The 18,721-nt window shown below is 43.3% G+C and overlaps 1 protein-coding gene across 1 annotated transcript in view; it reads right to left on the bottom strand.

Moving 5' to 3' along the window:
• The window catches only part of ntrk2a (neurotrophic tyrosine kinase, receptor, type 2a), a 240,298-nt gene that overhangs the window by 73,320 nt on the left and 148,257 nt on the right, over positions 1-18,721 (bottom strand). Inside the window, exons 13-14 of the mRNA XM_078567962.1 lie at positions 10,858-10,988; positions 6,755-6,927 (exon numbers count right to left, since the gene is read on the bottom strand). Of these exons, the coding sequence (XP_078424088.1) occupies positions 6,755-6,927; positions 10,858-10,988 (304 nt within the window). The remainder of the gene's footprint in view (positions 1-6,754; positions 6,928-10,857; positions 10,989-18,721) is intronic.

Raw genomic sequence — 18,721 nt, 5'->3', positions numbered from 1 at the left:
CAGGAAGCACCATGCGCTCCCTGTGTGGGCGGGGGAGGATTCCCTCAGCCGAGATTGCGCTCTTTCGAGCATGCATGTGAAAGAGCGCACTCATCTCCCTGAGGCTAAGTGCTACCTCAGGGAGATTGGCACCAAATTTAAAAATGGTCAATGTACAGAAATAAAATTTTCCTGACATGTCCCTCATGTGACACTGTCACATGAATTGGGACATGTCCAACACTTTTAATCAAACTTTTATTAGATTTTTTAAAACCCTCATGAAACCTCATTCCGCCCGTGGATGAGGTTTTATGCTTTCTATGAAGCCCACAAGGGCTCCCGGCCTGCCCACCAACCTTAAGGTTGGACAGGCAGGTCCATTAATTACTTTAATTAGTTTTTAAATGGCCTCAATAGGCCGTTGACAGGTCGGCAGGCGCACAGCTGATTCGGCTGCGCCCCCACCAACCTGAAAATTGAAATGATGCAGGGTGACATCGGTAGTTCCGCTCGACGTAATCCCGTGCCATTTTACGCGTCGACGAGCAGGCCCCGCCCCCCCCCCCCCCCTCCCTCCCCTCTCGCCGACCTCAATATCCTGGCCAATGTTTTGAGTCCATATGACCCTTCTTCCAAGCTGGGTCATACAGACTCGAAACGTTATCTCTGTTTCGCTCTCAACAGATGCTGCTAGACCTGCTGAGTTTTTCCAGCACATTTTCTGTTTTTGTTTCCGATTTCCAGCATCCGCAGTATTTTGCTTTTATCTTAAATAACTCTACACTTCCCCAATACTGCATTTGCCACCTTGTTGCCCACTCATTTAACCTGTTTATATCTCTTTTCAGCCTCCTTGTGTCCTCCTCATGGCTTACATTGCCACCTAGCTTTGGCTTATCAACAAACTTGGTAACAAATCTTAGTCCCTTTGTCTAAGTCAAAATATAGATTATAAATGGATGAGGCCCCAGCACTAATTCCTGGGGCACTCAACCAGTTACAGCCTACCAACTTGAAAATGCCCCATTTATCCCTGTGTGCTCCCTATCTGTTAACCAATCTCTATCTATACTAAAATATTGCCCCCAATTTCATAAGCCTTTACCTCGTGTATTAACCTTTTGGAAATCCAAGTATACTACTTCTACTGGCTTCTCTTTATCTACCTTACTAATTACATCTTCAAAAACTCTAATAAATTTGTCAAACATAATTTCCCTTCCGTAAAACCATGTTTACACCTTGTTTGATTATGCTATGATTTTCGAAGTGCATTGTAAAGACTTCCTTAATCATAGATTCCAGCATTTTCCCAATACTTGATTAAAAGGTTAATTGCCCTGTGGTTCTCTGGTTTTTCTCTATCTCCTTTCTTGAATATCAGTCTTACATTTGTTAATTTCAAATCTGCTGGGACCTTTCTAGAATCGAGGGAATTTTGGAAAAATTCAAAAGCAGTGCACCCACTATCTCTGCAGCCATCTCTTTTAGAATGTAGGCCATTAGGGCCAGGCGATTTGTTGCATTTTTGCCCCTTAAGTTTCTCCAATGCTTTTTCTCTGCTGTTATTAATTACCTTAAGTTCCTCACTCTTATTAGCCCCTTGGTTACCCTCTATTTCTCGTACATGATTTCTGTCTTCTATTGTAAAGACAGACACAAAATATTTGTTCAACATCTCTGCCATTTCCTCATTCCCCAAGATAATTTCGTCTGTCTTTGCTTCTAAGGGATCAATGTTTACTTTGGCTACTCTCCTTTCTGTATACTTCTCAAAGCACTTACAATCCTCTTTTATATTCTTAGATAGTTTACTCTTACTCTATTTTTCCCCTTTTTATCAACTTTTTGGTCACTCTTTGCTGGTTTCTAAAACTCATCCAATCTTCAGACTTATTAGTATTCTTTGCAACATTATAGGCCTCATCTTTTAATCTAATACTATCCTTAACTTCCCTAGTACGCCATGGATGGATCTTTCTCACTGATATTTTGCTTTTTAATGGAATGTATTTTTATTAAACAAGTTTGAAATACTTCTTTATATGTTTATCACTGTTTATTCATTTCAGTACCTTCTAGGTTATTTTTACCCAATCAATCTTAGCCAGCTCTCTCCACATGACTTTGTAACTGACTTTGTTTAAATTTAAAATTCTTGTTTGGGTCTAGGGTAGGTCGTTCTCATGGCATACAACATTACCTAATGTTATCTTGATGTCACCATTCAGACAGACCATGCAGTTTAACTTTGGTGGTGGGGAAACTTCTAGAAACAATTATTCAGGATAGAATTAATAATCGCATGGAAAAATGTAGATTGATTTGGAAGAGGCAGCATGGATTTGTTAAAGGAAAATCATGTCTAGCTAACTTGCTGAAGTTTTTTGAAGAGGTAACAGGGGTAGTTGATGAGGGCAAGGCTGGTGATGTGGTATATATGGACTTCCAAAAGGCGTTCAATACGGTGCCACACAACAGACTTGTGAGGAAAGTTATAGGTCATGGAATAAAAGGGACAGTAGCAATGTGGATACAAAATTGGCTGAGGGATAGGAAATAGAGAGTAATGGTTAATGGGTATTTTTTGGGCTGGAAGAAAGTTTGTAGTGGAGCTCCCCAGGGGTCAGTATTGGGATCCTTGCCCTTCCTGATACATATAAGTGATCTAGACCTTGGTGTGCAGGGGACAATTTCAAAGTTTATGGGCGACACAAAACTTTGGAGAAATGTAAACTGTGAGGAGGACAGTGTAGAAATTCAAAAGGATAATGATGCATTGGTGGAGTGAGCAGATGGGTGGCAGATGAAGTTCAATGTGGAGAAGTGTGAGGTGATACACTTTGGTAAAAAGAACAGGTATAAAATAAGGATACTATTCTAAAGGGTGTGCAGGAGTGGAGAGACCTGTATGTACATTAAAAGTGGCAGGACAGGTAGAGAGAGCTGTTTCTAAAGCATACAGTATTCTAGGAAAGATTGCAGAAGAGGTTTACGAGAATGGTTTCAGGGATGAGACACTTCAGTTATGAGGAAAGATTGGAGAAGTTGGGGCTGTTTTCCTTGGAGAGGAGATGGCTAAGAGGAGACTCGATAGAAGTTTTCAAAATTATGAGGTGTCTGGACTGAGTAGATAGGGAGAAACTGTTCCCGCTCGTTAACAGGTCAAGAACCAGAGGGCATAGTTTTTAAGTGTTTTGCAAAAGAAGCAAATGCGAGGTGAGGAAAAACTTTTTCACAGCAGGTAGTTAGGGTTTGGAATGCACTGCCTGGAAGTGTGGTGAAGGCTGGTTCAATTGAGGCATTCAAGAGGGCATTGGATGATTACTTAAATATAAACAACGTGCAGGTTACGGGGAAAAGGCAGAAGATTGAGACTAAGTTAAAATGTTCGGAGAGATGGTGCAGACACGATGGGCCGATGGCCGCCTTCTACACTGTAACAATTCTATGATTTTGCGATCCTGTGAAAAGGGATAATTAGGTCAATGATGACTTAGAACCCTCTCAGTATGACAGTTCTAATTCATATCTTTCATCTCTGAAAGGTCCTTCAAGCAGCCCTCAGGAGATTATGTGGGAGGAAGCCGAAGACTTCTCAGAGGAGGTCAATTACTCTGAGGAAATATTATTACATGACTTGTGGACCTTCCACCAGCTCAGATAGGCACACTTCAGCGGAGTTTCCAAAACATGTATTTCGTTGTCACATGATGAGTTACACACTACAAGTGAGCAGGAGGAGGTAGTGGAGACAGGTACAGCAGTGAAGAATCCCCATGAGAGGGCACAGAGCCCTCAAAGCTCTGCTTGGCTTGACATAGTTGCTGATTCTCGGGTGGGGGGGTCTTCCATGAAGAGGACCATTCTAGAGCAACAACAAAGCTTTTGCATTCTGTTAACCTTTCCAGATGCACTGCACATGATTGGAGAGGGATTGGATGTGTCCATCTTTAGCATGAGTGCTATGATGCATCAGGGTTTGGAGCTGATTGTCCACAACCATGGAAAGAGTGGCCTCCTCCACAGAGCATCAGATGCAGCAATCCACAGAGTGCTTGCCAGCCCTCACCATTGGTCTTCCCACTCAGGCTGCCACCTTAAACAGGATTGTGGGAAACGTCGTCTTGGCCATCCAGCACCCCATTAAAGTGCAGCAAAGTGCTCTCCAACTCTTGGCTAAGAGGGAAGTATGGCTGGGCTATTAGAGGGAAGATGGAGAATGGGAACACGGAAGTGGAGAATTTGTTCCACCACTGACCTTATGCACCCCCCTCAGTTGGAGCCCCACATGCTGCTTCCTACTCTGATGACTGAATCTGCCCCTGCATATATGTAAGTGATGCAGTCTTTGTCAGGGCCTTTCCAGCCTCTCAAGCTCAGAGGATGTCAGTCAAGCGCATTTGATCAATCAGAGCAGAGGAACAAGCTGCCTGCCTTTAGCTCTGCTGAAGCCACATGGGCAACCACATAGTAATAGTAGAAACAGGAAGATAAAATATTTGTAGTTGCACATGGGTATTTACTTAGGATTTTAACACAGTCTTTGCATTGTCACATTTTTGTTTCATGTTTATGTACCATAACATTTATTTCTCTATTACAATTTCTCATCTTGCCCATTTTTGTCTACTGCCAGCCAAGTGGTCTTCTGCCTTGTGAAGAATGGTTTGACAAGAGCCAAAGGCAAGCAGTAGGTGGCTGTCAGAGGGATAGTTGTTGACTGTGGGGCTGCTTTATGCTGGGGTCTGGAGGGCCACAGTGGGGTCAGAATTGGTGTGCTAAATGGCTGCACTTACTCAGTTTAAGTGAAGCGTGCCTGAATCAGGTTGTTCCAGGCATCCCTGACAGTTATGAGTGCAGCTATTGGTGCCCTTGCCACATCATACTCCTCCTGGTCCTCTTGCTGCTCCTCCTGTTTCTCCTCTTCATCCTCTAAAAATGTAGAGTGTTCATCGCCTTCCTCCTTCTGGAGCTTCAGCCCACATTGCTGCTCAATGTTGCATCAATACACAGCAGAACACTATCATTCTGGAAACTCTGGTTGATGTATACTGACAGATCGATAGATTTTTGGGTACTAAGGGAATTAAGGAAAATGGAGGTAATGTGGGAAGATGGAGTTGAGATAGAAGATCAGCCATCATCTTACTGAATGGCAGAGCAGGCTTGAATGGCCTACACCAGCTCCTGCTTTTTTATGAAGGGTGCCCTCAGATCTGCCCAGGTACCTGAATTGCATTGCAACAGCCTGATTGCTTGCTCAGTTACAACTCTGGCATATTAGCTGTACATTTCTTGAGCATCAGTGTTGGGCTTTTTAGAGATGACATCAGCCATATCTTCAGAAAACTTTTAAGGAGCCAAAAGCTAATTCTGCTTCGAGGTGTGAATATCTCTGGAAGACTTAACTGGTACAGGGTGAAAGCATCATGGCAGTTTCCTGGGAATTTTGCACAGACATACATGGCAATCTTTTGCAGGCAAGCTAAACATTGATGCAGTGGAAGCCCTTGATTGACGAAAACCCGAGAGTGATCTGGGGCCACCTTATTTGTCACATGAGTACAATAGCTGACCCCCTGGACCTATGGGAAGCCAGTCAGAGTGGCAAATCAGAGTGCCTGCTCATTCTGACTAACCTCATCAGTTGCAGAGTTCACATAGGTGATGGCCCATGCACACACAGCACCTGTGAGATACACTTGTGAGATTCTACAAATATCATCAACAGATCCCTGGAAGGAACCAGAAGTGAAGAAATTAAAGGCTGTGGTCACTTTGACAGCCACTGTAATGTGTGACCACCTGGTCCATTTGGCAGGAGGGAGATTGCAAACTTCAACAACCACCTGATTAGAGAGTCTAAATCTCTGGAGGCACTGGTGCTCAGTCATGTTCAGAAAGCTTCTCCTCTGCCTGTAAACCCAGTGTTGGGGGTATTGTCTTCTCTAAGCTGGGGCTCTGTGCTTATCCTCTTCTGTCCTGTGGAGCAGGAGAAGGCTACTGCTCCTGTTGCTCCTCTTGTTCCTCGCCTGAGGTCCAAGGCAGATATGCGTAAGGTTCTCCCAAGAAGATTTGACTGTTGACAGTTAGGGAGCGTAGATCAAAGGCAAAAAATCTCTAAGCTAGTGGAAATGACCTTCAGAGTTGTGGAAATTGCCTTCCAAGCAGTGAAAGCACACTCTCCAAATAGGTTCTGTGAGCAAAAGCTTTTCACTTAGGCAAGGAAGCTGATGCAAGATGCCAGTATATAAAACATTTCTTGCCTGTCAATTGCTCAGGCCCTCAGCTCCCACTGTTAGCTCACTGGTTTGTCCTGGTGTGTTCAGGAAGCTGGGAAAACCAGTGAACAACTTTAATGTCAGAATTCAAGGTTAAAGAAGCAGATAATGGGCAGTTTACATATGTAAGTAGCTGATCCACCTACCCAATGGGGTTTCTCAAGCACTGCAATCGCACCCAGGTTAAAGGTGGAAGCTGGCAGATTCCTGCTGGCTTCCTAATAAGTTGGCAGTTTCAGTTCTTTTAACCAGCTGCCTGCTCAGAAATTCACCCGTCTTGTCAGGTTAAAATTCCACCCGTTAATTCAGTTTCTCTCTCCACAGATGCTGCCAGATCTGCTGAGTATTGCCAGCATTTTCCATGTTTATTTCAGATTTCCAGCTTCCGCAGTACTTTGCTTTTGCTATTCCTATTTGGAGTAGGTTTTCAGCAATAAAATGATAACAGTATAGTAACAATATAGAAACTTGCAGCTTTCTGAACCAACCTGAGAAATTTGTTGAGGTCTCCATGCTTCATGTATTCAAACACCATAATGAGTGGGTCACCTTCCACGCACACACCATAGAATGTCACAATGTGCTCATGCTGCAGGTTGGTCAAGAGTTCCGCTTCACGATGAAAATCCTTACGTGCATTATCACTGGCTTCTTTCAAGGTCTGTGTTGTTTGAAATGACAAAAGATTTTTCAAGAGTGTGCTTTTCAGCTTTGCTTATTTCTGGTATATTAGATGACATAATGATAAGGTGCAGCTATAGGCACGCAAATGAAAAACATGCATTTTGAGAATCTGGCACTGGTGAGTGCCTGACAGACAAGACAGCTTGTCTAATTTGTTTAGGAAAACTCAAAGATTCCCTAGTTTCAATGTGGACTCTGCAGGTCCTGTACCATTTTCCACCGGAGAGGATGGACAGGTACAGGTATCTACCCATAGCCATTTAATAAAGGTACCCTACATTAAAATAGGGGTAAATGAGAGTGGTTTGGGTTGGTACATACTGCTGATGCCCCAGTTGAGACTGAGAACTAGTCTTTGTATATAAACTCAATTGCATTAGCACAGGTATCGAATATATCATTATTACTCAGGAGTGTTATGTTAATTGTCTTAGTGTTAATGTCTAAGATATATCAGATTTTACAGCACAAAAACAATGCAGCTTTTACTCTGATGAATATTACTTTGGAATATTCTGTGTTCTAGAATTGATCCTCAATGCGTAGGTTGCTTCTAAACATTAAACCACAACCAAAGGATACACACCAGTGAATTTCAAATTAAATGAATGGCAGACTAGTATTTTTTTATTGCCTTACCACATCTCTCAGAAACATCTTATAAACAACGGGCAGAATTTAGCCCTTGTCGGGTGGGCTCAGCGCGGGCGAGCGGGGGAGGTTGTGAAGCCGACTGCCACCCGCGATTAGGGCCAGAGCGCGATTTCACGCTGGCGGGCTAATTAAGGAATGCCCAGCATGAAACGCTAGCGGCAGTGCTCAGTGCTTCCTGTGTGGGCGGGGGGCGGGTGAGAGCAAACTTTGCTCACACGTGTGAGTGCGTGCTTTAAAATCCCCCTGAGGCATAGAGCCGCTTCAGGGAGATGAACAGTTTTCAAAATAAAAAGTAAAGATGTTAAAAATGTTTTTAAAAAAGCCCCTCATGTGAGTCTGTCATGTTATAAATGAAATTTAAAATTTTTATTTTATTTGATGTTGGAAACCTCTTCCCGCCCATGAATGAGCTTTCCAAAAAAATGCAAAGGCTGCTTGGCCTTTTCGCCTGCCCGCCAACCGTAGGGATGGATGGGCAGCGAGAAATTTGTTTGAATTACTTTGTTCAAGGCCTTAATAGGCCTTTTAATTGTCGGCGGGCGCGCTGCTGACTCCGGCGGGTGCCCACTGACTGAAATATTGCGTGACTGCGTGTTGACATCGGGACGCTCGTCCAACGTCAATGTGCATCATTTTACGCTCGAGTGGGTTGGGTGCGCACCTGGCCGCCAAGGTAAAAAATCTGCCCAACAATTTGCTTAGAAGAAAATAATTAATGTTATATAGACAAAGGTAGCAACCATCTAACATGCACAAGATTCCTTAAACATCAATGTGATGAATAACCAACCAGTTAGTCAGCTGTCAGTAATATTGGTCAAGGAAACAAGCCAAAACATTTTGTTTTTCTTCATATAATGGGATGTTTAGCAATTGCCAAACCACCAGAATGGGCTGACAAGACCTTAGTTTAACATCTCATCTGAAGAACAACACCAGCTACCATGCAGCACTCTGTCAGTACTGAGCATCAACCTGGAGATTGAATGCACAAACTTCTGATACTGGCAAGATTGCTACCAACTGAGCCAAAGTGACATTGCAGATTACAATGTGCTGTAAAGTAACTCAATGAACTTCAGGGTCAAGAATGGGTTGTATTTAACCTATTCACACCTGGTTTGCTTCTGTAATTCAACACTATACCAATGTATTTTTTTATATACCATACACCATGGTGTTTTTATTTTAAAAAATTAGTTTTTAAAAAAAGAGTTAAACTGCTCAGCAGTGGCACCTCAGATTCTTGGCCACACATCATAAGCCACTGCATGTAAGATGTGTGGTATAACCCACAAAGCCCCTTTCTGTTTTCCTATGGTACATTGCTGACAATTCCACACCGGTCCTCAAAGTCCACATTGTCTTCATACAGTGCACACAAGACAATTTCCGTTACATCAATAATTTAGTTTGCTGCAGAAATAGAACAAAGAACAAAGAAAAGTACAGCATAGGAACAGGCCCTTCGGGCCTCCAAGCCTGCACCGATCATATTGCCCGTCAACTAAAACATTTTGCACTTCCAGAGTCCGTATCCCTCTATTCCCATCCTATTCATGTATTTGTCAAGCTGCCTCTTAATCACCACTATCGTACCTGCTTCCACCACCTCCTCTTGCAGCAAATTCCAGACACTCACTACCCTCTGCGTAAAAATATTGCCCCGCACATCTCCTCTAAAGTTTTATCCTCTCATCTTAAATCTATGTCCCCTAGTAATTGACTCTTCCACTCTGGGAAAAAGCTACTGACTATCTACTCTGTCCATGCCACTCATAATTTTGTAAACTTCTATCAAGTCGCCCCTCAAACTCCGTCGCTCTAGTGAGAACAATCCAAGTTTCTCCAACCTCTCCTCATAGCTAATAACCTCCAGACCAGGCAGCATCCTGGTAAACCTCCTCTGCACCCTCTCCAAAGCCTCCACATCCTTCTGGTAATGTGGCAACCAGAACTGTACGCAATATTCCAAGTGTGGCCTAACCAAGGTTCTATACAGCTGCAGCATGACTTCCCAGCTTTTATACTCAATACCCCTGCCGATGAAGGCAAGCATGGCATATGCCTTCCTAACTACCTTATCCACCTGCGTTGCCACTTTCAGTGACCTGTGGACCTGTACACCCAGATCCCTCTGCCCATCGATGCACTTAAGGGTTCTGCCATTTACTGTATAATTCCTACCTGTATTAGACCTTCCAAAATGCATTACCTCACATTTGTCCGGATTAAACTCCATCTGCCATTTCTCCGCCCAAGTCTCCAACCGATCTATATCCCGTTGTATCCTTTGACAATCCTCTTCACTACCTGCAACTCCTCCAACCTTAGTGTCATCTGCAAACTTACTAATTAGCCTAGTTACATTTTCCTCCAAATCACTTACATATACTACAAACAGCAAAGGTCCCAGCACTGATCCCTGTGGAACACCACTAGTCACAGCTCTCCATTCAGAAAAGCACTCTTCCACTGCTACCCTCTGTCTTCTATGACCAAGCCAATTCTGTATCCATCTTGCCAGCTCACCTCTGATCCTGTGCAACTTTACCTTCTGTACCAGTCTGCCATGAGGGACCTTGTCAAAGCCCTTACTGAAATCCATGTAGAATGTATTTCATTTTCAGTATATAGCACATGGGAATTCACACAGAATATTCAAAAGTATATCATTTAAAAAGATGCTGTTAAAGCATTTCAAACAGAAGTAAAAAGTTATGAGATGTTGCACTTTGGTGTAAAGTTGAAAGTGCTTCAGTACAGCAAATTGTGTAAGATACAACTGAGAAAGCAGCTGTCATATGATCAATGACCATAGTGCAATTTGTACTCTGGACAATAAATTATTAATTCAACAGAAATGTACAACAAAAGGCATGCAGTAAGAAGTAATGCATACAATATGCACTGAGGGCAAGTGGGCCTGGTTTTCAATTTCCATTCAGTCGACAAATATTCATATAGAGAGTAGTAAACTAAGTGGAATCGACTATATTTGCATTTCACTGTTATCAGGTTCCTATATTTGCCATGAACAATTTTGCCAAGCCGATCTACTGTCATTACCATATGAAACCAGGCCATATTTTTAAATCTAAGAGTGAGATCATGTATCGTGCTCTTTGACATTGCATTAGTCCTACACAGCCCAGCTTAAAAGATAACCGAGGCTGAAAGACAGACAAGCATTTATCACAAGGAGCTCTGGACCAAGCCATAAATTAATAATTGAAATTTTATAGCATTATACCTTCACTGCCACCAAAGTTTTGTCTTCTTCTGTGTAGAGATTATGACATTCAGCAAGAAACACTTTGCCAAAGGCTCCTTCTCCCAACTCCCTCTTCAGGACAATGTTGTGCCTTTTGATGTTTCGGACAACTGTTAAAACATAAGAATACTATTATGGCTATAATAAATTAGAAATAAAACAACCATTTCTTCTAATATATTTGAGCAGGTACAAAGGATAGTCAAGTATTTAATTGCTGTGCCTTATATTGATTCACACTTAGGAAAAGTGTGAAGTGTAAGTTAGGAAGATTGATCAAACTATGCATAACAAAGACTTTATTAGAATCATTTGATTGCCTCACTGCCTGTGGAATGGACTCAGTAGTACTAGTATAATATATACGTAGTCCAGCAGAAATTGCACCCTGAAACTTTTCTCAGTAAGCCCACACAGTGCCATACTTGTGCTTCCATACAATTTTGCACTTGAATTATGTCTCAACTAACACATTCCCACATTTTTCAACTCTCAATTATACTATAAAATAACTAGGCAGATTGATGTAAACGCAGCTTTCTTTTAATTCATCACAATTTTAACCTGAATTGTTCTCTTTACATTCCCCTCACTTCCCCAAGCTTCTTTGAAACAAATTCTAATATAATGAAATCAAGAAGATTTTCTCCTCTTCCTCTTCTTTTAACTTAATGAACATACATTTAGGGTAATTTTGCCTTTAGGTGCTAGTGTAAATGTGTGATATCAATTTAGCTGCCTGAGTTTTTCCAATTTTATACCTGTCTCCTAAAAGCAAAATTACCCTCATTGTCTCAAAATTCAGGATTTAATCTGCAGGTGAATTTCTTTAACTATTAGGCATACTATGACTTTTTTTTTGGTTTGTCATGCCCGTCAGAGAGATAATTTATTTGTTAGTGTTTCACATCGCCAAATAAACTGTATGACCTCCTTATCTAGGTTGTTGGAATATTTAATGTGTAATTAAGATGCTAGAAAGAAATAGACCTGGTACGTCGTAGTAAAGATGAAGACAGTTTTCTTTGTCAGTTTATGGAGCACAATGAATACTTTTTTAAATAGCTCTAAGACTATCATACATAAAGCATTTTTATTTATTTTCTGAAGCTGTGTTTAGTAGGAAATCTCATCACGTGGTGCAGTTAGTGTCAAGCTCCCTGTCATAATGAGATGTGGCTTCAATATTGTGGGTGTGTTAATAAACCCCATTCAATCCTAGCCAAATAAATAATAGGAGACTCATTCTTACAGAATAAGTCTACCCCTGCTTATTATTGAGGATGAGCTGAATGGCAACTTGTAAAAGTAGTTTCCATGTGACCAGTCTGATGAAAAACCATTAACCTGAAACATTAATACTGTTTCTCTCTCCCCAAATGCTGTCAGACCTGTTGAGTATTTCCAGAAGTTTCTGTTTTTATTTTAAATTTCCAGCACCTGCAGTATTTTGCTTGTATATTTGTTTCTCCATCTGTGTTTACGTGAGCAAAGCAGCTGCTGACAGAAATTGGGATGTGATTGTAGTATAAGGGTCTGGCTCATATAGGGTTAATGTGGGAATGAGTATAGTACCACTGACACAGTGATGTAAGAGAGCACATGACCCCCACCCAATGTCAGTTGAGTATTGGACAGAGCCGTGTGTACCAGCAAACATGGAGACAGCTCCTAATTTGTACACATTACTGTATATTTGTAAATAGTTCTGAGAGTCAGCAAAGACTTACAGTTAACCTATGTATGACTACAAAGACTTCTTCAGACCTATTGAACTGTAACCAACACCCTACAACAGTGATGACCAAATAGTGGTAAGCTATGAATGCACCATTTAAATCAAGTAAATTTAAATCAGTGTCTGGAAAAGCAAGCATCAATGGTCTGAAGGGGAAATCATAATAGAAAGAGAGGAAAGCAAATAATTAGAAAATTAAAAACAAAAATTATTGTAACAAATTACCTGTCAAGGGTCTTCCCCAGTAGTAGTTTTGTTGCACCAAGTAATGTGGCATTGAGCTATAAAGACCACAAAGATTGCAGATTCAATCCCTGGTCTGTGTGGAATTAGCGGATGGTGGTAGAGAGACAACAGTTGGCTTCAATGTCCCTGGATTGGGGATATCCTATAGAGTATCCCATCTCAGAGAACATTTGTGGACAAAGTTTAAGGGCAGGGTAGGCGGAGATCTGGTTAGTGCAGTGGTTACGGTAGAAGAGTTAAAAAACAAACTTTGTGTGTTCACATCCTATCACTGCAAATAATGAACCTGAATTCCATTAATCTGCCAATTTATTACCTGGCACCAAATAAAATCTTATCGTGGCAATTTTTTGTCATAAAAACCCAACTGGTGTATCAATGTCCTTCATAGAAGGGAATTTGCCACCCCGGCAAGTCTGCATCCATAAGACTCTAGTCCAGATTGCATGGTTGATTCTTAATGTACTCCTAAGTGGCCTTGAGAAGCCCTAGTAAAATTGAAGCCAATGGGAATTAGGTGGACAATTCTCTACTGGTTGGAGTCAGAAGATGGTTGTGGTTGTTGGAGGCAATCATCTCAACCACAGAACATCACTGCAGGAGTTCCTCAAGGCCCAAGCATCTTCAGCTACTTCATCAACAACCTTCCTACCATAATCAGGTCAGAAGTTGGGATGTTCATAGATGACTGCACAATGTTCAGCCTATTCGCAACTCTCCTGACATTGAAGCAGTCTGTACCAGCATGTAGCAAAACCCAGAAAAAACTCAGACTTGGGTTGATAAGTGACAAGTAACATTGGCACCACACATGTGCCAGGCAATGATCATGCCAAACAAGAGAGAATCTAACCTTCTCTCCTTGACATTCAATGGCATTACCATCCCTGAATCCTCCAGCATCATGTGTCAAGATTATCACTGACCTGAAGCTTAACTGGAGCTGTGGCTACAAAAGCAGCTCAAAAATTGGATATTCTGCAGTGAGTAACTTACCTCCTGACTCCCCAAAGCCTGTCTGCTAGCCACATGTGCCTGTCCACAAGGCACAAGTCAGGAGTGTGATGGAATACTTGCCTGGATGCGTGCAGCTCCAGCAACAGTATCCAAGTTGAAACAGCCCACTTGATCAGCACTCAATCCATCACCTTAAACATTCACTCCCTCCACCATTGACACACAATGGCAGCAGCGTGTACCATCTACAGGGAACACTGCAGCAACTCACCAAGGTTTCTTTGACAGCACCTTCCAAACCCATTACCTCTACCACCTTGAAGGACAAGGGCAGCAGGCGCATGCAAATACCATTACCTGCAAGTTCCCCTCCAAGACACACTGTTACGAATATGAAGTTTTCAAGATTGTTATGTTTTGAGACCACCTCTTTAATTTAGGGTAAAATTGAGGAATGAAGGGGGTCCTGTGACCTGTTCTGAATGCTGCCTAACAACAAGCTTGGGTGGCTGAGTTGTTAAAGGGTAAAGGGGGGCCTAGCTTGTTTTACTAGGAAGAAGGAGTAAGATGTTAACAGCTGTGGATAATAGCAAGGACATCTGTGATGACTGTGGATAGTGTCACATGAGATGTTAGTAATGTTAGCTTTTGTAAATGGTTAAACTTTAAGCTACTTATTTAATTCCAAGATGGAATGGAGTTGTGGGTTTAGGGAATAGCTAATTGACATTTCTACCTAGATACAAGGTCTATGTAATACGCGGTGCCATGGAGATGGGCTTTCAGAGGAGAACTGTCCATAGCAAGCTGGACAGAAAGGCAAATTAGTGGGTTAGATCAAGACTAGATCAAGAATCAAAAGATTTGCTTAGTACAGTTAGAGAGAGAAAGATATCCAAGTACAGACATTGGAAACAAAGACCTGATAGCCTTGTCCTGATAACAATTGAAGGAGAAGTTGAGGGTAAAAACAGAAGAGGAAGAAGAAAAATCTAACAGGTAGATAACATTGAAAGTGGACTGGGGGATCTTGAAGAAAGCCAGAAGAAGCAAGATAGTGCCAACAACACCACTAAGGCTATGATGACAGTGAACGAATGCTTTAAGTTTGTTTACTACGATAAAAGTCTTAAAACTTCAAATCTTGTCATACGATTCTTCCAGTTAGTCATTGGAAATTAAAATTTTTTTTTTAAGTTATCAGTCTATACAGGGATTGTAACAACACACCATCCTCACCTGGAATTATATCACCTTTCCTTCACTGTCACTAGGTCAAGATTCTGGAATGTCCTCCCTAATGTCTGCGTGTGTACTTTCATCACATGGACTGCAGCAGTTCAAAGTGTTTCACTGCCGCTTTCTCAACGGCAATTAGGGATGGTGTAGTAATTGAAGGTATAGCCTTTCCTACTGCTTATCAGGGGTCATGTGATTGTTTTTGGAGTCTTTGACCAATGAGCCCTAAGTGTGGGTAATCCAGGTGGGGGCGGGGGGGGTGGGGGTGGGGGGGCGGGTGTGGCTTTCTAGTCGAGGACCTGGTTAAAGCATGTAGCTTCTGAAAAGCTCTCTGCAATAAAGTTTATCTGTTTCAAGTAGAAACCTGTCCAGTACATCAAATCATTACATTTGGCAACGAGGGTAAAATAGCTCCGACGCTGCACCTTGCCTTGTGAACGTGAGCACATCAGATCTTAAGAAAAACAAGAAAAGACTACTCACCAGTCATGCCATTCTTTGGTAGAATCAATTCTTATGATGCAACTATGGAAGATTGGAGCCAGTATGTAGAGCGCCTTGGTTTTAACTTTGTGCCAAACAAAATTACCATGGAGGAGCAGCAGAAAGCAATCCTTTTGAGTGTATGTGGTAGCAAGACCACATCTCATACATCTCATACATCTCATCTGCAGCCTGACGGGCCCAAATGTGCCCAATTCTAAGTCCTTTAGCGAATTAGTAGACCATGTGAAGACGCATTTTCAGCCGAAGCCATCGGTAATAATGCAGAGGTTTAAGTTTAAATCCAGAGTAAGGGCCCCAGGAGAGTCCATCACAACCTATAGGGCAGAATTTTGCCGTCGGCGAGCAGGGGGCGGGGCCTGCTCTCCGACACGTAAAATGACGCAGGATGACGTCGGGTGGAACTCGCGATGTCATCCCACTCCATTTAAATTTTCAGGAAGGCGGGGGCGCAGCAAAATCTGCTGCGTGCCCGCCGACCTGTCAATGGCCAATTGAGGCCATTGACAGGATCATTTCACCAATTGAAGGAGCCCCGGTGGCAAATAGAGAAAACATGAAACCTCATCCAGGGGTGGGATGAGGTTTCACGCAGGGTTTTAAAAATTTTAATAAAGTTATTCTGTAAATTATGAACATGTCCCAACTCATGTGACATTGTCACATGAGGGGGACATGTAAGAGATTTTTTTTTCCTATTTTTAATATTTTTCAAAATCCAGGCGATCTCCCTGAGGCTGCACTTTGCCTCAGCGAGATGTGCTCTTTTTCGTGCGCATGCGTGAAAGAGCGCACTCTCGCTTTTAGGGACTCCCTCCGCCTACATAGGGAGCGCATAGCACTTCCCGCTGGATGTCACGCTGGGCGGGCCTTAATTGGCCCACCAACGTAAAATGGCGGCGCGGCCCACTTCACTGGTGGGGATCAGCTCCCCGCCCGCCGGAGATTGGTCAGGCCCGCCCAACAGGCAGAAAATTCTGCCCATATAGTGAAATTGAAGCAGTTGACTGAGCACTGCAACTTCGGAGATACATTCAATGATATGTTGCGGGACTGATTAGTTTGTGGAGTTCACGACGACGCCATTCAGCGCCGTTTACTCGCTGAGGTCAACATCGATTTGAAGCGCGTCCTGGAAATATCCCTCACCATCGGAAATGCTGCAAGATACTCTCAGGCTTTACAGAACGTACAACATAGCGCTGTTCTTCATGTGGGGTGAGAACCTACCATTGGGCTTGGCATGAAAACCAGAGACGCAGCAGCAAAGCGAGAGACAAACTCTGCTGCTAGAAAAACCAAAAGGCGTAGTGGAAGCATTTCAGCAGCGACTCCGGAGTTAATCTGTTCCAGATGTGGGGGTAACCTCGGGCCAGTCATCTGCAAATTCAAGGAGGCAGAATGCCACTATTGCCATAAGAAAAGTCACATGCTAAAGCAATGCAGGGCAAAATCAAAACAGCCCATAAAGCAGCAGACCAAAATGATTAAAGTGAATGATAAAACAGAATCTGAAGCTGCCAAACCAACATCCATTCCCTGTACAATGTCACAGAAGTAAGAACTCAACCAAGTTAAGAATTCACCAGAGAGAAATTTGGCCGACTGTGAAATCAAAATGAACACAAGACAAAACTGCTGCAAACAGAAGAAAAGACAGAAATCAGATCAGAAAAGTCGATTGGCTATGTCTCCAGAACCCTCTCTGCAGCCAAGAAGGGTTATTCCCAACTAGGGCGGAATTTTACGTCCCACAGGCTGGCACACGCCCGACCTGATCAGAGGTAAAATAGCGCGCGATGTCATCAGGTGAGCATCCCGACATCAATCACACACTCGCACAATATTTCGCTCAGCGGGTGTGAGCGGGTGCCCGGAGCTGCGCCCGCCATTAAGGCCACTTAAACCATTAACAATCCAATTGATGGCGATTTTTTGTTGCCCGTGCAATTTCACGCCCATCGCACGGGCAAAACGGGCAGACGGCCAGCCGACATTTTAAAAAACCTCATCCACGGGCGGGATAAAAGGGGTCAGCAGCATCGCCAGTGTGAGTGGTGAGGAGTTTGGTACATAGTTTGTTGCTGGTGACTTATTGGTACTTGGCAGCTTCATCTCTGTCCGGGGCTTCATTCTTAGCATTTCCAGGCTGCATTTCCAGACTCCTTGATGTCTCCAAGGGCCCTGGAGGATTGAGACCATATAGACACGTCCAGGTATCAGACAGCCTTCCGTTACCCTGGTAATGGGGATTGTGGTCTCTGCTGGTGGAACCTCCTCTGAGGAGGAAGAGAGGGGCAGAAGGGAGAGGAGGCCAGGTGTCCCAATGCAGCTTCCAGGGGACCGACCTGTGGGAGGAGAGGCACAGGCACAAGGGGCGCAGGGCCAGCAGGAAGTCCAAGGCGGAAGTGGCCGCAGAAGATGCCACTATCCTGCTGCCAGGGTTTACAGGCGGCGATGTAGCTGCCTCAATATGCCTGAGTTGCAATGCCGAAGGAGGCTCTGCTTCTCAAGGGAGACAGTGACGTCCATTTGTCAGATGATTGGGCTTGAGATCAGATCTGACTGTGTGGTTGGATACCCCTAGCCAGTGGCTTTGAAGGTCACAGTAGCCCTCAACTTCTATGCCACTGGTTCTTTCCAGGGGTCAGTGAGGGGTCTGTGTGGAGTCTCCCAATCAGCTCTCCACAATCTGGCACTGGCAAGGGGGGATCCCTGGACCCCTGGAAGAAGAGGATCTTGACACAGCTCCACAGGCCACAGAAGATGAGTCCAGTATTGAGTCAGAAGAGGAGCACAGTGGGGAGAATGCTGAGGGTGTGGAGGCAGACCTCGGTAACTGCCAGGGAGGCAGGGACACTAGGGATGCCTTGATCCAACACTCCTTCAGCTAGGCTGCCAAAGATCAACTTCAACTGCATGCCAGGGCTGCAGCCTCTATCCTGGATGTCTGAAAGGACCCTTTCATTTGAAACAAGAACACTCAGTGCCCATGCAATAAAGAGCCACTTATGTCCAACATTACATACCGGCATACCCTGCACCAATAAAAGAAAAAGGTGAAGCATACTCAGGCCATGACAACAGAAACAAAATTGATCTCGTTTTGACAATTCCAAATTATTTATGTAACCTTCTCTGGTCTACATTCCCAGACAT

The sequence above is a fragment of the Cetorhinus maximus genome, chromosome 2 (genome assembly GCF_964194155.1).
Source record: "Cetorhinus maximus chromosome 2, sCetMax3.hap1.1, whole genome shotgun sequence".
NCBI lineage: Eukaryota > Metazoa > Chordata > Chondrichthyes > Lamniformes > Cetorhinidae > Cetorhinus > Cetorhinus maximus.
The sequence above is the reverse complement of the archived record's forward strand: the minus strand, read 5'-3'. Positions and strand labels throughout refer to the sequence as shown.